The sequence below is a fragment of the Scyliorhinus torazame genome, chromosome 16 (assembly GCF_047496885.1).
Source record: "Scyliorhinus torazame isolate Kashiwa2021f chromosome 16, sScyTor2.1, whole genome shotgun sequence".
NCBI classification, from domain to species: Eukaryota; Metazoa; Chordata; class Chondrichthyes; order Carcharhiniformes; family Scyliorhinidae; genus Scyliorhinus; species Scyliorhinus torazame.
Genome location: NC_092722.1, coordinates 171945807 through 171970003, shown reverse-complemented (window position 1 = coordinate 171970003; position 24197 = coordinate 171945807). Strand labels below are relative to the sequence as shown.

Below are 24197 nucleotides of genomic sequence, written 5' to 3'. Positions count from 1 at the left end.
CAGGCATTTTGGAGTGCTTTAGAATAGGAGGAGAGGGATTCAGTGGGTATGGGCATGAGGAATGGGCCTAAATGGAGAAGCTAGGATGGAAGTGATTTTGAGGCGGTTTTTGAAAACGGGAAGGGAGGTGGCAAGCTAGAGGAAAGGATAGTTCAGCGGAACGAGCTGGAGCTCGTGGATGAATGGATGGTTGTGGTGTGGAGAAAACAAGATTCAAGATAGCGCCCGCTTTAGATGACAAGAGCGTGTCGGGGTGGAGGATGGGAAGAGTGAGATAGACAGCACTTTGGGAATGGCAGCGCAAAATTTAAAATTGACTTGCTGGAGAACAAGAAGGCGGCATGTCTAGAAGAGGGCAGAGGGGTAACTGCAGGAAAAAATATGGCATGCACCATTTTGGATGAACTCACGGTTGAAACTGAGATATCGATCAGGAAAGTGCTGACAACATCTTGTTTCCAGTGGTAAAGAAGTGGACAAGGGTTTCAGCAAGCATAGAGATGGGATGATGGCAGGCTACATTAAGTGATTAGATGTACATGTTGCTGATAAGGCAGCAAATTTGGCAGATGATGGTGAGCGCAGTGAGAAAGAGAGGATTACAAACTATTCTGGAAACTACAGAAGGTTTTCACTTTAGTGATTCAAACCTAATTGGGGTATCTATTCAGCAAATACTGAACCCCATTGCTATTTTCTATGATTTAAACTCTGGTACTTCTGTTACAGTTCATGGACTGCAGAAGCAGATTCAACAAGCAGAAAACCCAATATCGCTACCACCGCCACCACCTCCTCTTCCAGTGTTATCGGCCACTTCAAGTCCTCTCAAGTAATGAAATGATTTTTTTCTTTTTCTCCATTTTAGAGAAATAGGCTAATTTTACAATGCATTGGAGTTTCAAAATAGAATGAATGTCTCACAACAAGATGTGGCAACTATTTAACAGTATTGTGAAAGTGCAGCCCCTTTAAGGGGGCGGGATCGACAGACCACATGACCGGCTTGGGGCCAATCTCGCAGGAGCGTGCCAAACCCGGCCAATGGGGAGTTTGCGCAGGGCCCTGGGAGCAGTGTGGACCTCAGAGCCGAAGTGATGAGACCTTTTATATTGTGTTCTGTGCCTGTTACCTAACTGCCTTTGGCTTGCATCAATCAACCCCTTTGTTAACTATTGGAAGCCCCAAGTGTCTGACTTGAGTCACCACATCGGCGACGAGGTAAAAGTTTTGATTGCAGCAGATAAAGGACCAACCATCTTCAGCTGCTTCATCAACGACCTCCCTTCCATCATAAGGGCAGAAGTGGGAATGTTTGCGGATGACTGCACGATGTTCAGCAACATTCGCGACTCCTCAGATAATGAAGCAGTCCATGTCCAAATGCAGCAAGACCTGGAGAATATCCAGGCTTGGGCTGACAAGTGGCAAGTTACATTCATGCCACACAAGTGCCAGACAATGACCATCTCCTACAAGAGAAGATCTAACCACCACCCCTTGACATTCAATGGCGTTACCATCGCTGAATCCCCCACAATCAGTATCCTGGGGGTTACCATTGATCAGAAAGTGAACTGGGCTAGCCATATTAATACTGTGGCTACCAGGCAGGTCAAAGGCTAGGAATTCTACGGCAAGTAGCTCACCTCCTGACCCCCCCCCCCCAAGCCTGTCCACCATCTACAAGGCACAAGTTAGCAGTGTGATGGAATACTCTCTACTTGCCTGGATGAGTGCAGCTCCAACAACACTCAAGAAGCTCAACGGCATCCAGGGCAAAGCAGCCTGCTTGATCGCTCCCCCTCCCACAAACATTCAAACCCTCCACCACCAACGAACAGTGGCAGCAGTGTGTACCATCTACAAGATGCACTGCAGTAACTCACCAAGGTTCCTTAGGCAGCACCTTCCAGAATCATGACCACGACTATCTAGAAGGGCAAGACCAGCATATATACCTGGGAATCCCACCACATGGAGGTTCCTGACTTGGAAATATATTGCCGTTCCTTCACTGTCGCTGGGGCAACATCCTGGAACTCCCTCCCTAATAGCACAGTGGGTGTGCCTACACCTCAAATACCGCAGCGGTTCAAGAAGGCAACTCACCATCACCTTCTGAAGGGCAACTAGGGATGGGCAATAAATGCTGGCCTAACCAGCGACGCCCACATCCTGTAAATGAATTTTTAAAAATTGGAGGGGAGAGGAAAGAATAATTGAAAAAGTAAAGAAGCTCTAGCAAGAATCAGGAATAATTACACTGTGAGTGAAAATGCCAATCATTTGTAAACTAGACCGATTTGACAAAGGTGCTAAGGGTTGGAGTCAGTCCAGAACGGCCCTGCAAAGACATGAAAAGGTGATACTTCTGACAGTTTGCAGGCCCCAAACGTCTAATTTAATTAGAAACCTCAGGTCCCGGAGGCATCTGACTCGAAGACCTTTGACCAGATAGTGAAATTGGTCACAGAACATTTCAACTCGAGGCCCTTGATTATCCTTCAACAGTGAGGGGCCATGTAGAGTCTGTCACAGGCTTCATAGCCAGGCTTCGCCAGCTCGCACTAAGCAGGATCACACTTAGTGACATGTTGCGTGACTGGCTGGTTTGTGGGATCCACAATCTTAATGTGCCCCCTGCAGTTGCATCGGAAACACATGAAGAAGCTCCTGGTTGAAACCACCATAACATTGGAAAAAGTGATTGAGAAAGTTCAGGTGATGGAGTGAGCCGTAAAAGTCACCGATGAGTTCCAAAGTGTGGCTGAAGAGGAGGTCAATCAGGTTTGAGCTGTGCAGCAGGAACAACAAGCACAGTAGAGAACCAGATATGGTCCTCGGCACCAGACCAGAGTCAACCCAAGTCAGAGGTGGGCTGCTATCATTGTGGGGGAGACCATCCCCTGGAGACATGTTATGCTTTGAAGTTTGTGTGTTTCCAATGAAACCACAGGGGACACATTAAGCTTGTTGCCGCACGAGGCAAAGTGCACCAATTAAAAGAAAACAACAGCAGCAGCCCACAGAGCCACTGAACATGATGGAGAAGAGCTCTGAAGAATGCAATGTATCGGTTGAACGCAGTCCACTTGAATAAAACAGCCCCGATTGATATTGTTTTATGGGTAAAGAGCAAACTCTCTAAAAATGGAAGTTGACAATGGTCCCACTGGACAACAGATTTTCCACAATCTTTGTGCGGGAACTCAGCCTTTAAGTGTACTATAGCCCCGTTTTCCACGTACACCGGGGAATCTCTGAAGATCCTGGGAATCACCAACACATCGTTGACCTACAAAGGGCAGGAGGCCAGTCTGCCCTTGGTTGTCGTGGAAGGGCATAGACCCAGTCTGATGGGAAGAGACTGGTTACAGAAGATTAGGCTCATTTGGCTGGAAATTTTCAAAATATCCAATGGCGTCCTCGAAGAACCCCTGAGGAGGTTTGAAAACATATTTCACAAGGAACTGGGCCAGATTAATGGAGTCAAAACCAACGCCCAAGTTCTTCAGAGCCAGACCAGTGCCATATGCACAGCATCAGAAGGTGAAGCAGAGCTCAAGAGATTGGAAGAGCTGGGCATAATCAAGCCGGTCCAATTTTCCAAATGTTTCCAATAGTTCCCGTTCTCAAACCAGATCATTTGATAAGAATCTGTGGGGAACACAAACTAACCATAAATTTTGTTGGCCAGGTTGATAGGCACCCAGTTCCCTGAGTCGAAGACCTTTGCGCTAAGCTGGCAGGGGGCCTTACCTATTCAAAATTGGACTGCCGTCATGCCTACCTGCAACTATAATTGGACAAGGAGTCTCAGAGGATTGTCACAATGAATACCCACAAGGGCCTCTCACAGTGTACGACTACCTTTCGGCATCGCTTTGATCTGCATTATTTTGTAGTGTATGCTGGAAAATTTCTTCCAGGGAATTCCTATGGTGATGCTTTACCATAATTCATTACTAGGTCTTTTAGGGAAGACAAGCCCATACTGCCCAAAAGCCTCGACAAGGATGCAACCTTGGGCCTTGCTATTGGCGGCCTACAACTAAGCTTTCCAGCACCAGCCTGGTACAAGATGTCCTGGTGGATTCCCACTCTAAGTGGTTATCGGTTCAAGAGATGGGGACCACCGCCTTGGTGGCCACGGTGGATGCCTTGTGCTGGTATTTACTATTCACAGACCTCCCAAATCCATCGTCTTGCTTTTACCGGCGATGATTTCCAGGTTTTTGTGCAAGCAAATGGCATACAACACCTGAGGGTGGCCCTGTCCCACCCAACGTCTAACAGATTGGCTGGGAGGGCCTTTCAGACCTTCACGAATGCAATGCGAAAGTAATCTAAAGTAGCACTTCACCAGAGGTTGGCTAATCTTTTGTTGTTGTACAACTCAAACCCCCCCCCCCCCGCACTCCACCATGGGGGTTCACACCCTCTACACTGTTCATGGCCCATCACCTGAGAACCCGATAGCATCTTGCATTTCCAACTTTGGGTGGGGGAGGGTGGTGGAGGCATGTCAGGCCTCCCAGAAGACTCAATAGTCAGTACAGCGGTTTGACAGCTCATTCCGGGTTTTGATTCCTAATTTCGCCTCAGGAAGCGGGGACGGGTTGTGGTCTGGTCGGGGCTGGTGTCATATGTGGTCAACGTCAATGGGAAGACTGTCAGAAAGCACGGGGGGTGGGGTGGGGGGTGGGGTGGGGGCGGTGGGGAGGGGGGCGGTGGTAACCCCCAGCTTGGAGCCAACAAGACCCGGCAGTATTGACTCCTGTAACTTCATCTGGGCTAGGGGAGCCAGGGGCTTCTGAAAATTACTCAACCAGCTGCACCTGTCCACATTGGTGAGGCCAGCTTGCCTGTTGTTAAGGCGGTGCCTCCTGAGGTGACACTGACTGTTGACAATTCAATTGCCCAGACAGGTGCCAACGCTTTGGTAGGGCTGGGGAGGCCTTGGAGGACCCGGAGGTCTCTGGACCAAGTGATTTTTTGATGGACTCTCTTTCCCTTGTGGTCTCTTACAACGTTTCTAAGAGTTTTTTGAGGTAGTTATAATAAGGGATTTAAGTGGGGAGAGATGTAGTAGTGCAGTCTCTTTAAGGGGGGGGGTGGGCCTGATGGCCGATGTGACTGGTTCCGGGCCAATTGCGCAGGAGCGAGCGAACCCCGGCCAATAGAGAATTTGTGCGGGGCTCTGGGAGCAGAACCCTGGACAATGTGGACCCCGGAACCAAAGTGTTACGACGTGTTATATTATGTTCTGTACCAGTTACCTAACCATCTTCTATCTTCACCAATAAATCCCTTTGTTAACTACTGGAAGCCTCCAGTGTCTCGAACCACGGCAAGTATATTAAATGCACAAGCATTCCATTTACTAGAGTTCACACAGTAACATGATACAGTAAAGTTAATTTTCAGTTTTATGCATTGTAAGGTTGTCACACGATCATGAGAACCTCGAGAAGCTGTATAACTTCATCAGTACCCATCTGTCTTGTCATCCTCAGTTACTTGTGGCTGGAATGAGTGACTGATCTCTTGAGTAGTGGCAACACCGGACTCTGTATACCACTGAAGAGCCCTGGCAGCACTATTACTGTTCTTGCTGACATTCAGACAAATGCAGTGCTGGGGAGAGCTGAATGCAATATCTATTATTGTAGAAATTTTTGGCAATGGAAAGGGAGCTGCAAAGCTGTAGTGGCGATAGTTACAGGTCACAGCCTTCGATATGCTTCAACTCATCCACAATCCTTCTGTAGCGAGAGTTCAGAATCGAGAAGATTGACAGTGTGACATTTTATTTTTCCATGTGAACAAGCCTTTGATGCAATTTTCAGTTGATATCTACAATGTGAACTCGCCTGTCATATCAGTAATAATAAGCTAAAAACGTGAATGCACAAGTTCCATGCAACAGCACACAAAAATCCACTAACTCAACACAGTTTGCTGTTGATAAACAATCAGGAAATCTGCGGGATTTTGCAGTCCTGATGTTACAACTTGAGAATCTCCAGGTATTACACCAACAACAATTTCCAGCCTTGGGAATCTTTCCAAAGCATTGCTGATGGTAATGGGTATTGAAGGTTCACTGGGGTATTAATTATAGTTTTCTTAACTGCTGGCACCATAGGTTTGTTTTGTTAATCGTATCCACGCCAGTTGGTGAAGTCAAAACTAAGACATTAAGCCTTTCCTTGCTGACAGAGTTTATTGACTTTGTTTAGTGCCAATACTCCTCACATTCCCCAGTGTCCCAGCTGTCCTCTATTTATTAGTGTTCAAATACACTTCACTAGTTTTCCTTAACAATACAATTGACATCAACAAACCTAATGTTTTTGTACAGAGTGTGCAGGAGCCTTTCCTGACACAATATGTGGATAGGCCGACAAGAGTGGGGGGCCACATTGGATTTGGTACTGGGTAATGAACCGGGCCAAGTGTTAGATTTGGTTGTGGGAGAGCACTTTGGAGATAGTGACCACAATTCGGTGACTTTCACTATTGCAATGGAGAGGGGTAGGGCCATACGGCAGGGCAAGGTTTATAATTGGGGGAGGGGTAATTATGATGCGATTAGGCAAGAATTAGGGAGCATAAGATGGGAACAGAAACTGTCAGGGAAAGGCACAAATGAAATGTGGAGCTTGTTCAAGGAACAAATACTGCGTGTCCTTGATAGGCAAGGAGGAAATGGCCATGTGAGGGAACCATGGTTCACAAAAGAGGTTGAATGTCTTGTCAAGAGGTAAAAGGAAGAGTATGTAAGGATGAGAAAACAAGGGTCGCTTGAGGGTTACAAGGTAGCAAGGAATGAGCTGAAGAGAGCTAGGAGGGGGCATGAGAAGTCCTTGGCGGGTCGGATCAAGGAAAATCCCAAGGCTTTTTACTCTTTTGTGAGAAATAAAAGAATGACCAGGGTGAGGGTAGGTCCGGTCAAGGCAGTAGTGGGAACTTGTGCATGGAGCCAGAAGAAATAGGAGAGGCGTTGAATGAATACTTTTCTTCAGTGTTCACAAAGGAGAGGGGCCATGTTTTTGAGGATGAGTGTGTGATTCGGGCAGGTAGGCTGGAGGAGGTAGATGTTCTGAGGAAGGATGTATTAGCAATTTTGAAAAACCTGAGGATCGACAAGTCCCCTGGGCCAGATGGGATATATCCAAGGATTCTTTGGGAGGCAAAGGATGAGATTGCAGAGCCTTTGGCTTTGATCTTTGGGTCCTCGCTGTCCACGGGGATAATGCCAGAGGACTGGAGAGTGGCGAATGTTGTTCCTTTGTTCAAGAAAGGGAATAGGAATGACCCTGGTAATTATAGGCCAGTTAGTCTTACTTCGGTGGTCGGTAAGATAATGGAAAAGGTCCTGAAGGATAGGATTTATGATCATTTGGAAAGATGCAGCTTAATCCGGGATAGTCAACACGGATTTGTGAAGGGTAGGTCTTGCCTCACAAATTTGATTGAATTCTTTGAGGAGGTAACTAAGTGTGTAGATGAAGGTAGAGCAGTTGATGTTGTATACATGGATTTTAGTAAGGCATTTGATGAGGTTCCCCATGGTCGGCTCATGAAGAAAGTAAGGAGGTGTGAGATAGAGGGTAATTTGGCCAATTGGATAAGTAACTGGCTATCACATAGAAGACAGAGGGTGGTGGTGGATGGAAAATTTTCAGACTGGAGACCAGTTACCAGTGGTGTACCACAGGGATCAGTGCTGGGTCCTCTGCTATTTGTGATTTTTATCAATGACTTGGAGGAGGGGGCTGAAGGGTGGGTCAGTAAATTTGCTGATGGCACCAAGATTGATGGAGTAGTGGATGAGGTGGAGGGCTGTTGTATGCTGCAAAGAGACATTGATAGGATGCAGAGCTGGGCCGAAAAATGGCAGATGGAGTTTAACCCTGATAAGTGCGAGGTGATTCATTTTGGTAGAAAAAATTTGAATGCGGATTACAGGGTCAATGGCAGGGCTCTGAGGAATGTGGAGGAACAGAGAGATCTTGGGGTTCATGTCCACAGATCTCTGAAAGTTGCCACTCAAGTGGATAGAGCCATGAAGAAGGCTTATAGTGTGTTAGCGTTTATTAACAGGGGGCTTGTGTTTAAGAATCGCGGGGTTATGCTCCAACTATACATGACCCTGGTGAGACCACATTTGGAGTATTGTGTGCAGTTCTGGTCACATCATTATAGGAAGGATGTGGAAGCATTGGAAAGGGTGCAAAGGAGATTTACCAGGATGCTGCCTGGTTTGCAGGATAGGTCTTATGAGGAAAGGTTGAGGGAGCGAGGGCTTTTCTCTTTGGAGCGGAGGAGGATGAGAGGCGACTTAATAGAGGTTTATAAGATGATGAGGGGGATAGATAGAGTGGACGTTCAGAGACTATTTCCTCGGGTCGATGTAGCTGTTACAAGGAGGCATAACTATAAGGTTCAGGGTGGGAGATATAGGAGAGATGTCTGAGGTAGGTTCTCTACTCGGAGAGTGGTTAGGGTGTGGAATGGACTGCCTGCTGTGATCGTGGAGTCGGACACTTTAGGAACTTTCAAGCGGTTATTGGATAGGCGCATGGAGCACACGAGAATGACAGGGAGTGGGATAGCTTGATCTTGGTTTCGGACAATGCTCGGCACAACATCAAGGGCCGAAGGGCCTGTTCTGTGCTGTACTGTTCTATGTTCTAATGTAATTGACATTAACAAATCTTGGGAATTAATTGATGAGACATTGACATACTTTGCACATAATTTTCAAACCACTGAAGGGATAATTTCACAAACATGTGCTGCTGGTGAGCGGGAGTGAGACTTCCTATTGCCAGAGAGCATTCATAACATTACACCTTAGATGACTGGTGCTAGATGTTTGAACAGAATGTTTCTCGGATTTGACATGCATTTTTGGGGAAAATACTTGGTATTGCAAAATATTTGTTTTTTAAAGGTTAGTCTCACCATAAGAAAAATACCTGAAATGATTTGAAAATATGAGATTACTAAACATTGTAAAGATAGAGCACAGGATTTTTCAATCGTCCATCTTAAAACCTGACGGAATTTACATGCCTTCCCACAAGAAACCATGCGCACAGGTAATGCCAGTTAAAGAATTACCTTTTTCGGGCCTTTCTTCACTCCGCACTCATTCTGTGTATGACTACCCCACAGGGAGTATATAATTAGCTAACATCATTAGCAAGACGTCAGTTTATTATTGGTGTGCTAGATTGAGAATTTGGGTATTATACCTTTTGCAGAATAACTCTGTTAGCATCCGTATGGCGACTTAGAGGAAAACATATGTATATTTCAACAGAAATCTTATGAAGATCATCAGTAAAAGGCAGAAAAAAAACAAGTTGCCTGCGGTTGAAAAAACTCTTTCTAAGGAATCAGGTGAGCATCGGTTTCTGACTTATTATACTTGCGTATGGTCAAATATGCTTTTTAAAGTTAGTTAAATATCGATCAAAACATAACTTGGATCTCCAACCTTAATTTCTTAAAATTGCATTTAATATTTGAGTTGGTTAGCACACCTCTGTCATCTGTCTGCTGACTTTATGTATTATCAAGAACAATACTTGTGATGCTCTTTCATACAAGTTAAGAAAACAGTAATCATTCTGAAACAGTCTGTACCCTGGACAACATCCCAACTTGGGCTGATAAGTGGCAAATGACATTCACACCTTACGAGTGCCAGGCAATGACCATCTCCAACAAGATAATCTAACCATCGACATACAATAGCTTTGCCCTCAACCTCCTAGGAGTTACCATTGACCAAACTGGACCAGCCATATAAATAGTGTGGCTACAAGAGCAGGTCAGAGGCTGGGAATGCTGTAACAAGTAACTCGCCTCCTCGATCCACAGAGCCTATCAACCACCTATGGGCCACAAGGCTGTAATTTACAAAGACCCCTTGATAGCACATCCCAAATCCACAACCTCTGTCACCTAGAAGGAAGGGCAGGAGAACTCCAGCCCAAGTTCCCCTCCAAGTCACACATCATCCCGACTTGGAAATATATTTTAATCTTTCATCGTCACTGGTTCAGTATCCCAGTACCTCCCTACTTGCCATTACTGTCGGAGTACTTGCAGCACATGGACTGCAGTGACTCATCATAACCTTCACAATGGTTGGACATGGGCAGTACACACAAGCCTTGCCAGTATCACAAACATTCTAGCAATGAATAACTTAAAAAGCTACAGCTGCTACTGCTGATGTTATGCCATTTTCTATCTGTGTTTCCTACTTTGCAACAGCATTTAAATAGCACTTAATTGTTGTAAAATTCTTTGGGACATCCTGAGGGTGAGGGTTGTGAAGGATATACATGCAAGGTTGCTGTGGTCACTCTTGCACACTTTGTAAATAATTTGGGGAGCACAGCCTTTTATTGTCCAATTTTGTTGTGAAAAATATCCCAAGGTAGTTACACGCTCTGGTAACACAATAAAGTGTTTTAGAATCCCCGAGCAGCACACCCTTCTCCACAAGAAAAACACATTCTTCAGCTGGCTGTGCACAAAGCCAATGGAATGTTACAGCTGTAAATAAGAATCACACAGATATGTTAGTATTCTGTTTACACGCTTGTAGTCATTTGAAATAAATCAGTATTTTTGTATCTATTTTGCAAGTTTTTCTCTAAAATAGGAAAGTCACAGCAGATATTTAACTGACTTTGTTCAACATCTCGGGTGCACAGGTTGTAAATTATACAAAATGCTACTGTAGCTTTAAGCCTTCTCGAATCTAAAGCATAATGGTTAGAATTGTGTTTGCAGTTTATGATAAAGATACACACCTGTTGCGCATGTGAGTGAAAGGAGAATATTGTGGGTGCTGGAAATCAAAAAGAAAAACAAAATGTTGAAACTACTCGGTAGGTCGAGCAGCATCTGTAGTGGGAGAAACAGAGTTAATGGAATGACTATTCCCTCCCAAGTTGATAGCATAGAGTTGGGAATGTTCCTGACTCCACAAACACGACTTGGGAGAAAGCGCCCGAGTGGTTTAATTTTCATTCCTGGGGGAATGGGTTGGAGGGGGTGCTGTTAATAGGAGTTTGTCCCTCTGCCCCATGGAGACAATGTGGAGGCAGCCACAGGGGCTAATGGGTACTGGGTGAACTCTACGTAAGGACTGCTACAGTGATCTGGGCTTTGTCTCAGCTGTGATGAGAAAACCCTAAAACACAAATGACAGACTCCATGAAAAGCTCCGATGGACATGTATCAAAACACGTTACAACACATAAACGCCCCGGGCATCATACTTCCCAGCAATCAACTGTACAGTCTGTACAAATTATTTTCCCTTTTTCACCCCCCCCCCAACCCCCCGCCCCCCCCCTCCCAAACCCGCGACGAACAACTCCTCAAACACGGTCACAAAAATCCCCCACCTTTTCTCAAATCCCTCTGCAGAGCCCCTGAACTCATACTTTATCTTCTCCAGCCGTAGGAAGTCGTACAGGTCATCTAACCAAGCTGCCACTCCAGTAAAATTCGCCGCCGTGCAATCAGAGAGGCGAAGGCCATGACATCGGCCTTCCTCTCTCCATGAGCTCCGGCTTCTCTGAAAGTATATCGCCACCAAAGGGTCCGGGTCCACTCCCTCCTCCTTTATCCTGGCGAAGATCGCGACCTCGCTCGCCCAGAATCTTCCCGATTTTTTGCAACCCCAAAACATGTGCGCATGATTCGCTGGCCCCCGCCCACACCTCTCACACTCATCTGCTACCCCCCTGAAAGAACCCACTCATTCTTGCCCGAATCATATGCATCCTGTGCGCAACCTTAAACTGTATCAGGCTCATCCTTGCACAAGAGGAGGTCCTGTTTTCCGTTCGCAGTGCCTCGCTCCATACTCCCCAACTGATCTCCCCTCCCAACTCCCCTTCCCATTTCTCCTCGATCTTCACCACCCGCTCGCCTCCCTGCTCCCCCAGCCACTTATATATATCCCCAATTCTTCCCTCTCCTTCCACATCCAGAAGTAGCAGTTGCTCCAGCAGTGTGTATCCCGGCAACCTAGGGAACATCCTCCAGACCTTTTGCACAAAGTCCCTAACCTGCAGATACCTGAACTCTCCCCCTTGGCAGCTCTACCATCTCCCTTAGTCCTCCAGACTGGCGAACCCTTCCTCCGAATACAGATCCCACACCTTGGCCAGCCCCACATCCCTCCACCTCCTGTACACATAATCCAACCCCCCGGCTCAAACCCATGATTCTTGCACAGCGGCGTTAGCAACGACATCCCTTCCACACTAAAATGCTTCCTCAGCTGATTCCATATCTTCACCTTTCTCCATTTCAGAAGCCGCTCTGGGGTTAATATTCTCCAGGTCAGGCTGCTGATGCAGAGTGACATGTGAACCACTCTGCCTGATTTCTAACCCAATGCATTCGAATACACCAGAGGCCTGACTTCCAATTTTGAACTTCGTTCAAAGCCTGTTGATAACAGTTTTTTCAAATTCGCTACTACCACCACAAAAAAATGATCTACTTGCACCATGAAGATGCCTGAAAGTTTCCCTCCATGGTGCTAATAAAACATCGCAGGGTCTGCTTTCAAAAGAAGACAGCCCAATAAAACCGACGTCACTGAGAAACACCAAAGTCTGGAGGCTTCATTAAACTCGCATACACATTTATTTAACTTCCAGAGTGCCCTTTCGGGGTTTGCCGCATCTTTCAGAGAACAAAGGAAAATTTATCTTTGAAGCTCCCTGTAAGAAAGCAGCTTTAATATCTATCGACTTGCATTTCCGGAGCAGAGCCAACAAGATCTTCTTCTTGCCGTGGATGAATCTACCCTTACATCTTGGTCACCCAAGTTTTCTTCAAACCTTCGTGTCACCAGCCTGGCTTTGGCCTTCTAAGTTCCATTAGGAAGCACCTTGTCCGTGCATATCCATCGATGAGATTTAACTCGTCCCCTATCTGGGAGCTCCGCGTACACCAAATTCTTTCAAACATTGCAGTTCTTGCTGTTTTGCATCTTTTATTAATTTGATTTGTTGGAAGCCACTACGACCTCTCGATCATATGGGATTCTGCTCCTTGTCGCATTCCTACTTTGTACCATATTTCTTGACCTTGTCAAGCTGCGCCCTCTATCCTGCCTTTCTGGTACTGCTAGATCTTCCCTTTCTATTATGAGATGTTTTGTCAAAAGTTCTTTGATCTCTTCCTATGGGCATGTTCACTGCCAGACCTACTATTCGAACTGACACTACGTTTCAGTGCTCTCCAATGGCCTAACCTTCCCTTTATCTTGTACATTCAATCAGTTCTTATATTTTCCAGTGGCTTTACCTGCTCAACCAAAGTTGGTTGCATCTTTCCACCCTTCTGGTAAAGATGAAACTTTAGTACCAACCTTGGGCAGTTGGCCTTTGGGACAAATAGCCTCATCTTATGTCCCTCTTCAGACACCCTGGGTGGAATTCTCTGCTTCCGATGCCGACGGGGCGGAGAAACCCTTTTTACGACTGAATAGGGGGCGGCGACTGCTTTCGGGCGCCCCCTCCAAAACGGCATCATCAAGGAGTACACCGCACGTCACTGGGACGGTCTCGGGAGTTTACCTCAAGGCCTTACCCCGATGCTCCGCCCCTAATGGGGCGGGTTTCCTACTGCGCGTTGACTCATGAGTTCCAGCAGTCGGGAACCCGGCATGGTGGCTGCAGACTGTGTCCAACGGAGCCACAGGCGGGGGCGGGGGGAGCTGGTGGCCTGGGTGGTGAGGGGGTGTCCAGAGGGGCACTATCTGGCATGTCAGGCCTGCGCGCGGCTGGCACCTTGTACCGCGCGACCGCTGCAGGTCGTTGCCATGTGCATGCGCAGCCACGGACCCGGCCGTTCTCCGGCTGTTTATTTTGTGAAGGCCGTCTGTTTTACGTGGCGCGGGTGCTAGTCCCTCGCCGGTCAGAGCATCAGTGCTGGGGCCTCGACCCCTTTTTTCATCGTAAAACCGGACACTTTCTCTGGACATTGCTTCAAAACCGGAGAACCTAGGCCCCTGTCAATTTCCACGATCAGGTGCTCGTTATTCTGTAACATTTGTATTTGAGAAGTACCAGCGTTCCTCAGCAAGTTGAATAACCTCTTTTGAATCTGAAAACTTGTAATCTGTACCCACTAACCCTGATGATTGTGCCCAAACAGTCTGGTTGCTGTAAATTATTACCATCTACCTATAATCTTTCCTGGACCTTTCCACTCATTAAATCCACCTCTTTTATAGTATGACATATCTCCCTGCTTGAAAATAGCTTCCGATGGACAAACATCAAACTCTCCAAATTCTTTCAGATTTCTGCTTTAAGGAACGTTCTGAAAAGGCAGAGCTGACTTGTGGTGGCAGTGTATAGAGAGCAGTCGCACACGGGGTGGCTTCCGCCAGAGTACCCTGATTTTGGCTCTGTTCACCCAGGTTTTGAGGGGTGATTTGGGGAGGAGCTTGGTGAGTTTGATGGGGTAAGAATCCCATGTAAAAGGAATGTCCATAAGTATGAAACCAGGCAGTGGAAAAGTAAAAGCGGAGATGGCACGGGTGGCTGGGGACACCAATGCGTTATGGATGAAGGTCGATGCTCTGAGAATGACTGCAGAAGGCAGAATGTGAGAGTCGTTGGGCTGCTGGAGGGTTCAGAAGGTCTGAAGGCAAAGAAATATATGTCATCATAGAATTTACAGTGCAGAAGGAGGCCATTCGGCCCATCGAGTCTGCACCGGCTCTTGGAAAGAGCACCCTACCCACGGTCAACACCTCCACCCTATCCCCATAACCCATAAATCCCACCCAACACTTAGGGCAATTTTGGACACTAAGGGCGATTTATCATGGCCAATCCACCTAACCTGCACATCTTTGGACTGTGGGAGGAAACCGGAGCACCCGGAGGAAACCCACGCACACACGGGGAGGATGTGCAGACTCCGCACAGACAGTGACCCAAGCCGGAATTGAACCTGGGACCCTGGAGCTGTGAAGCAATTGTGCTAGCCACAATGCTACCGTGCTGCCCATGTCGCAGCTGTTTGGGAAGATGGTGGGGGAGGGTAGATTGGCTTCCTCTCCCGAGTTGGATCGGGCCCCAAGGTCGCTCAGGCAGAAGCCCTGTGCTGGTGAATCACTGCATGCGACTATCGTGCGCTTTCACAGTTACCAAGAAAAGGAAAGGGTCCTGAGGTGGGCGAAGGACCACCCGGACTATAAATGGGAGGGCCACGGCATTAGGCTCTACCAGGATGTGGGAGTGGAGCTGGCTAAGAGGCGTGCGGCATTCAACAAGGCCAAGGCTGCGTTGTTCCGGAGCAGTGTTCGATTGAACCCACTGTTCAGCTGGTTACCTGGAATGTAAGGGTGTTGACTGTCCCAGTAAAAAGATCGAGGGTGTTTGCGCACCTTAAGAGTTTAAATGCCGATGTGGTGTTGTTGCAGGAGACCCATTTGTGGATTAAGGATCAGACAAGGTTAGGGAAGATTTGGGTAGGGCAAGTATTTCATTCGGATTTGATAATAGGGCCCAGGGGGTTGAGGTTTGATGAATAAGAAAGTATCGCTCTCGGTGACAAAAATCTTTATGGATCCAAATGGGAGGTACGTGATTGTTAGTGGGGACTCCGGTGGTCCTAGCGAATTTGTATGCACCGAACTGCAATGATACAGCTTTCTTCAATAAGTTGTTGGCGGCTAATTCCAATCTGGATTCGCACCAACTGCTTCTGGAGGGGGAGGGTGGGGCTTTGTAAATCTGGGTTAGAAGGACTTTTCTTTATTCTCTCAGGTGCATCTGGTGTACTCTTGAACTGACATTTTGGTGGTGGGTAGGCCTCTTCTTCCTGAGGTGGTGGGGCAGGGGGTATTCGGCAATAGTTAGTTTGGATCATACTCCATTTATGTTCGGACCTGATGTTGGGGCGGGACCCCACTCAGAGCCCCCTGTGAAGGCTGGATACGATGTTGCTGCCAGACAAGGGCTTCTGTGAGAAGGTATTCTCCACCATCAGGGAGTACATTGATTTTAATCGGAGTGAGACTATCACCCTCCACATTGGTGGGCAGCACGGTAGCACAAGTGACTAGCACGATGGCTTCACAGCGCCAGGGTCCCAGGTTCGATTCCCCGGTGGGTCACTGTCTGTGCGGAGTCTGCACTTTCTCCCCGTGTCTGCGTGGGTTTCCTCCGGGTACTCCGGTTTCCTCCCACAAAGACGTGCAGGTTAGGTGGATTGGCCATGCAAAATTGCCCTTTGTATCCAAAAAGGGTTAGGAGAGGTTATTGGGTTATGGGGATAGGGTGGAAGTGAGGGCTTAAGTGGGTTGGTGCAGACTTGATGGGCCGAATGGCCTCCTTCTGCACTGTATGTCCTATGTTGTGGGAGGCTCTAATGGCAGTTATTAGGGGGAGATAATCTCCTATGAGGCACATAAAGGGAAGAGTGAAAGGATGGAGAGGCACAGGTTGGTGGATTCCATCTTTGAGGATGGTTCCTGCTAGTAAGCAAAAAGGATTGCGAACTAAGATTTATTTGGACAAAAGACTATTCTGAATTCTCTGGTGACAGGGTGTTCCTCAAGGGTTTCAGCTCACAAAGGATGACGTAAGATCAGGAGAGACAAAGCCTTCCTCATTGCATCACCATGATACGACCCTGGTCACTGAGAGCAAGCGAGCTACCATCAGCCTGACAGGACTCCAACATTCACAGAAGTTCTGAGAGGATTTATGCACTGTCCTCACTGCAAGTCATCATCATCCTCCTGGATGACGGGAGTCTTATCATAGAGAGTGTGTGCTGCCATCAGTCAGATGGGGAAGCAATGCTCACAGAAACCATGTGAAGATTATGGGGTGTCCTCACTGGATGTCGTCTCCAAACATTGCCAGTGCCTCATGGCCAACATTTGATCCCCCGATGGCCTCCTCATCTCATCCCCTTAGATGTCTTCCTCATCAGAGGAAACGTGCAGCTCCCCCATTTCATCCTCGGGCTGTTTCTCCTCCTCCCACCCCCCACCCCCCACCCCCCCGTCACTGCACCAGGTTGTGCAGGACACAGTAGACAACCACAACGCATGACACCCTGGGCGGACTTGATCGCAGGGCTCCACCAGACCGGTCCAGGCACCAGAACCTCAACGTCAGCATTCCTATGGTCACCTCCACTAAATGGTGAGTACAGCATGAGTCTCATTGTATCCTGTCTCAGCTATGTCATCAGTCACCTCCTCAGTGGGTAGCCCTTGTGCCAAGGAACCAACCCTGCAGCTTCTGTGGACCCTGAAAGATGTCAGGGATGTGAGAGTTGCTGAGAATGTAGGAATTGTGCACACTCCTTGGCAATCGAGCACACACCTGCAGGATGCATTCTGTGTGGTCGCAGACCAGCTGAAAATTCGGTGAGTGGAAATCCTTGCGGTTCACAGAGTTCACTGATTGATGCCCCGGAGATCTGAGTGCCACATGAATGAGGTCGATGGCAACCTGCACCGGTGGAAATCCAGAGATCTGCGCAAACCTCCTGCATCCCGGTTTTTCTGATGGTAATGTATGAAGTTGTGTGCCCCTGCGGAGATTGCGTTAATCACATCCTGGTTATACTTGTGTGTGGAGGCTTGCAAAACTCTGCAACGGTCACCTGTGGAGCCCTGGAAGTAGTCACTGGTGTAAATGTTGAGCGTCAGTCTATCTTTTAGCGACACTGGCAGTGAATGATGTCCAAGTACATTTGGCGCCAAATACTGCAGAAGGTGGCAGATGTGACCAACCAATTCCCAGGACATGCATAGTCTTCGGAAATACTGGTTCTTGGACATTTTCAGGTATGTTAGGCATCATCTGCAGACCCTGGGTCTAGCAAGGTGCTTCGGAGTGCCGACTCTCTGGGATTCATTCTCTGCGTGCGGAGCAGGCCCTGCCACCTCTTCATCTCTACGGTTCTGCTCCTGCCTTTGGAGAGTCAGGAGCTTCCATTGACTATCTTCTTCTTCGACTGCCTATGAGCAATAAGAATGACAGCAAGATCACCAAGGCTCCATGTTTTGTACGTCTCCTCACTGCAGTATCAAAGAGAGAGACTTGACAGTTAACATTTGTTTCCTAAGGACCACTCTTTGTTCATTCATCATCTGAAATTGCCTCTCAAAAGCTGACTGACTCATGTTCTGGCCACCATATTGATGCCCAGTCCTTACTTCGTATTATGCTTTGGTAAGACCCCACATCACCCTTTCCCCACACCACACGACCAAGTGCCACAACTTTGGCCATTCTACTGCATCCTGAGCTCTCATGTCAGTTGCAGGCATTGTCCCAAGCTTCACTCCAAGGTCTTATGTTCAAGATGTTCTATGGAGGCACTTAGCGATACGCACCTCAGCACACAGCCAAGGGTTAGGAGTGCATTTCCTTGGACAATGCCCTATTGCCAGCTTTCCAGAGAAATGTAGTTGCTTGCCCGGTTGACAAATGTTGCAGGCCCAGCATGGCAGTCAGCGATTTTGGAATTCTGTGCGCCAAGGGTTAAATGCTGAGTAGTAATCAGTGCCACTCGGACACAGTGGACATAATTATGTGACCAGTTTGACTCCAGGTATCTCTATTCAGTGACAGCTGAATGATCTCAGCTGCAACTGGTACGAATAAAGTTTTTCAATTAGCCTTTCCCTTGTCAGCATGCTGCCTCCAGAAGCCCCCCCTGTTGCTAACTTTCTCCTTGGTTCAATTGCTCTGTTTTATTACCTTTGCTCTTGAGTCGCCAGGTATCTTTATGATACCGCCACGAGGTTCAAGTCCGAGTAATGATCAATAACCCAATACACCGATTAGTAAGATTCAAATCAAAGCACATTTATTATACACAGTAATCGCTACTCATGCACAAATTCTACGTCTAAGCTACTTCTACAACTAACAGGCCTATACTTAACTTCGGACTGGCCCCCCAGGTCAGGGGAACAAATGGCCTTTTGTTCGGGTTCTGAGTCTGCGAGATTTGAAGTTGGTACGGATTGGTAGCTAGGAGCACCTATCTCGTAGCGAGTGTTGAATTAAGACTTACTTTGTTCGGTGGTCATTGCACCGGTCACGGTCAATGTTGGTTCGTGTTGCTGGGTGACCCGGGCAGGACGAAGAGGTGAAGAGGGCTGAAGAGAGAGCGATTTGAACTTGGGGCTTAACTCTTATAGTCCCCAGGGGCTTCCCGCCTTTCGGGGCGGACCCTGTACCTGGTCCCAAGTGATTGGACTTTGTCCCAATCGCTTGGTTCGATTTCTCCAATACTGGAGCGGCTCCCTGATCGATGGGCGGTCTTGAGGTGCTCGTTCACCTCCTTTGTGTTGGCTCCTGCTGGCGCGGGGGAGTCTGGCTTTGCTTTGTGTGTCCCAAATGTTACTTATTGTTCCCGGGGATTGCTCACCAGTATGCAGATGGCTGCTACATTGTTATGGTGATGGTCGCTGGTATCGATGTTGTCTGGCCTTTTGCAGAGTTTTAATACACAACAAACCTGCACCTGCCGGTTTCTGTCTTGTTGGCTGAGTTTCCCATCAGCCTTTGCCGTTCGCCATTTTAAATCGGGAGCTGGCCAATTTAGGTGGCTACACCCCCCCCCCCCTCCCATATTTGTTAGAACCGTTAGTCCGTGATGACTCCCCATTCCTCCATCACACTGCCCCAGGCTCCCCGTCCCTCTGTGAGGCCCAGCTCCTGAAAGTATCCTTTGAAATGGTATTTTTCACACTTAAAAGTCAACCGCATCGTCTGCACTGAGTCAGAGAAAGAGAAACCTTGGAAATTGATGAAAGCAAAGCATTATTGAAATAATGTCATTTCCACTATGCGTTTCAAACTCTCACTTTTGTCTTAGATCAAATCCCTTCCTTTCCTCCACTCGGGTCAGCACCCCTGTCTCCCTCTAGTCAACCCCTGCCCCTCCGGTCTCCTGAGATTCACCATCCCCTTAGTCTTCCCCAGACAACTCCCCCCCCCCCCCCCCCCTCCCATCCTTGCCTAGTAAACCTCCCCCACCCTGCGAATCACCCCCCCCCCCCCCCCACCTGTCTCCCTTGAATCAACCCCTCCCTCTCCGGTCTCCCTCAAGTCAACCCACTCATCTCCCCCCAGTCAACCCACCCCCCGGTATCCTGCGGATAACAGTTAATCCTCTGTTATCCTGCGTAAACACCTGGTACCTTGGCGCAAACCCAAGGTCTTGTCTGACTAGGTCCCCAGTACCCTGGAGTCAACCCCCATGTCTTCTTTCCAGTCTAAGCCTGGCCTCCCTTCGAGTCTTACCCCGGCCCCCCACGAGTCAATTCCCTGGCACCCTCGAATCAAGCCTGGTGATCAACCGTTAGAAACCATCTCCCACCTGAATATGTGGAGCCGCTTTGCAAGTGTTGTGCTCACCTCTGAGCTCCCCTCGGAGGTGTGCTTACCAGGTGCAAGCCCTTTAAAGCCAGTTGTGCTTCACGCCATTCTCGCATCATACCACTGTGGATGAATGTTTTGACAGGGGTGAGATATGATTCTGGTGTATTGCCCTGATAGCGAGATGCAAATGTATTCAAATGAGGTTCATGATTCTCAACAGCAGGAATCGCAATTTACCACAGACAGGGGGAGGGGGAGGATCATGGCAAGCTTTCATGCCAACATAAAACGCAACTTTACACTTCTTACAATATTTTCCATTCTTGTCACCGAACCGCCCAATGGGAGCAGAATATCCCAGAAACCCTTACTCACCAAAACACGTTCACTACACTTCCATTCCATCGCTTACATAATCCATTATAAAATAAATATTTCATTTAAGTACTTAATCCCATATAACAAGAAGCATTTGTATTCACAGCCCCACATCAAAACCTTTGTTACCATTGGAGCTGTCAGTACACCTGTGAACTTACAGCCACCCCTCTGTGATAATTATAGGTTGTGAAATCAGTCTTGCAGCACAAATCCTATAATAATGACCATCAGGCTTATGTCAACTGACAGGGTGAAATTGCAAGTCCTTTTTTAAATTTAAAGGCCAGGAGATTTAAAGGTATTGATAGCTCCACTCAGCTTCACAGTTCCTAAGTTTATCCACTTTTTATACACATTTACATCTAATTGTAACAATCTCAAAAGGAATCTGGCCTCTCCCAAAAGGGACATTACTTATCCCAGATCTGTCCAAAAGTGTATCCTACCTTTCCAAAGTACTCCAGCAACTTTAGACCTTCTCCTGAAAGTTCTGAAGCCCAAACGTCGAATATTGGATATCCCAGTGACAAAAATTGGACCTGTTTGAAAGCAGCTACACTTTTACAGGTACAGTTGCCTTCGTGAACCGAAGATGTAGAAATTGCAACCCATTCCCCACTCCTCCCTGATGAAAACGGTGGATGCCAGATTCCGGGACAGGACTTCTGGAATCAAGTCGCTGGCACCATTTTGTCTAAAGTGGAGGCTCTCTCCATCTTTAAGAAAAGACAGGCCTCTGTTTCAGGTCTGAGACCCTTAATTAGAAACTTGATCTGGTAAAAGGCAACAGATCTGAAACCTAATCTCTGTCCTTTCTCTCAAGAAATGCTGTCAGTCAAACTGAGTATTTCCATAATTTTCTGTTTTTATTTATTGTATATGCAAATAATTTGTTTTCTGAACATTGTTTTTCAAAACTATGAGGTCAACTTTTCCACAGGGCAGCCTTTAGAAGACCTGAAGAAGCGAGCACTTGATGAGATGATGGAGAGAATTAAGAAGGGTGTTCACCTCAGGAAAGTTGATTCTGCCAACAGGGTACGCAATAGTTAATACAATTTGGTTTTTTTTCAAAACGTATGATGCAGTTCTCTTCCCTTTGAAAATCTGAAATCTATGCTCAAAGTGATGGAATGGCAACCTTATACGAAGTTACATAACCTTAAACAAGTATGGAACAGGCTTTATTTTGTATCATTACAGGTGTAGAACTAATCATCAGTCTCTTTGGTTAAAAGGGAGGGGGACAGGCAGCACGGTAACATAGTGGTTAGCATTATGGCTTCACAGCGCCAGGGTCCCAGGTTCGATTCCCGGCTTGGGTCACTGTCTGTGCGGAGTTTGCACGTTCTCCCTGTGTCTGCGTGGGTTTCCTCCGGGTACTCCGGTTTCCTCCCACAAGTCCCGAAAAACATGCTATTCGGTAATTTGGACATTCTGAATTCTCCCTCTGTGCACCCGAACAGGCGCTGGAATTGGCGACTAGGGGCTTTTCACAGTAACTTCATTGCAGTGTTAATGTAAGCCTACTTGTGACAATAAAGATTCTTATTATTACATAGAAATCTCATCCTGGCGCAGTAGAGCGTGTTGAGCATTGGAATTATCTGAGTGAGCTGCTTTCTTTCAATTGATAGCAGCTTTGAAGATCTAGGCAGCAGGGTATTCAACATTCTGACAAATGCCCAACAATTATTTATATAGAACAGGGTTTCAAGATTGATAATTGAAAGCAACGATTCAAACAACTAACGCAGTACCACTCATTTGTGTCTAATTTTAATCTCCCTTCCATTCACAAACATTCTGACTTGCGTCTTATGTAATCAAATTCCCTGGGGCTAGAAGGTACAAAACCTCTTCTTCCAATGGCCCAGCCCTCCAGGATTGTTAAGATTCATGAAGCTGTCACTGGATTAATCACTTTAGATCTGGAGGCATCAATTCATTACTGGGTTGGAGATCATCTATTTTTATATGGGCGGCACGGTAGCAAAATGGTTAGCACTGTTGCTTCACAGCACTAGGATCCTAGGTTCGAATCCTGGCTTGGGTCACTGTCTGTGCGGAGTCTGCACATTCTCTCTGTGTCTACGTGGGTTTCCTCCGGGTGCTCTGGTTTCCTCCCACAGTCCAAAGATGTGCAGTTAAGTGAATTGACCATGCTAAATTGCCCATAGTGTCCAAAAGATTGGGTGGGGTCACTGGGTTGCGGGTATAGGATGGAGGTCTGGGCTTGGGTAGGGTTCTCTTTCCAAGGGCCGACTCAGTGGGCCGAATGGGCTCCTTCCGCACTGTAAATTCTATGATAACATAGAACATACAGTGCAGAAGGAGGCCATTCGGCCCATCGAGTCTGCACCGACCCACCGACCTCACTTCCACCCTATCCCCGTAACCCAATAATCCCTCCTACTCTTTTTGGTCACTAAGGGCAATTTATCATGGCCAATCCACCTAACCTGCACAATTGGTCTGTGGGAGGAACCTGGAGCACCCGGCGGAAATCCAAGCAGACACGGGGAGAACATGCAGACTCCGCACAGACAGTGCCCCAGCAGGGAATCGAACCTGGGACCCTGGCGCAGTAAAGCCACAGTGCTAACCACTTGTGCTACCGTGCTGCCCGGTGCTCCCAAAAGTCCAGAAAGACATGCTGTTCGGTAATTTGGACATACTGAATTCTCCCTCTGTGTAACCGAACAGGCGCCGGAATGTGGCGACTAGGGGCTTTTCGCAGTAACTTCATTGCAGTGTTAATGTAAGTCTACTTGTGACAATAAAGATTATTATTATGAAAGCATCAAGCTTTTATCAGATTCCGAATAAACGTAATTTAAACTGAATGGTACTAGAAATACTTCTGAGCTAGCTCTTAACTGTGTAAATCTGTGGAAATATTTGAAATTCTGAAGCAAGGCAACATTTACAATCCCTCCTTTGTTTTGTTATCAGTTCTTCCCCCCCCCCCCCCCCCAAGCAAAACAGCGAGTTGTACTAAATAAGCTTTCTACCAATAGACATCATTTAATTTAACTCAGTAACCACCAGATTGGTCAAGATTTTGCATAGTTTAAAGATCAGTGTGAAAAGAATTCTGCACGCATATAATTATCCTGGAAGTGTTACTTCCACTGTTTCAGTTCCTGAAAAGGTTTTCCACCAAAATTTGTCTGTTTTCTTTCATTATCCACATTTTCCTAATAGAACAATACACCCATTTAGTAGAAAATCCTTTAGAGATTGTTGTTGCAATCATTAATGCAACTAATTAGTTTTCAGTCTGGTTGTTTTGCTCTTCTTGATTACATCCATTTGCTTGTTTCTAGTCTGTGCTGATTAGGAATGAACATACAGAAGAAACTGCATTACAGGAACTCCGAA

General features: G+C 47.0%; 1 protein-coding gene across 1 annotated transcript in view; it reads left to right on the top strand.

Moving 5' to 3' along the window:
• Positions 1-24197, top strand: part of shtn1 (shootin 1) — a 139658-nt gene that overhangs the window by 98921 nt on the left and 16540 nt on the right. The window contains 4 exon segments of the mRNA XM_072477633.1: positions 730-832; positions 9338-9417; positions 21754-21851; positions 24143-24197. The exon segment at positions 24143-24197 is cut by the window's right edge and continues 1 nt beyond it. Coding sequence (XP_072333734.1) covers positions 730-832; positions 9338-9417; positions 21754-21851; positions 24143-24197 — 336 coding nt within the window.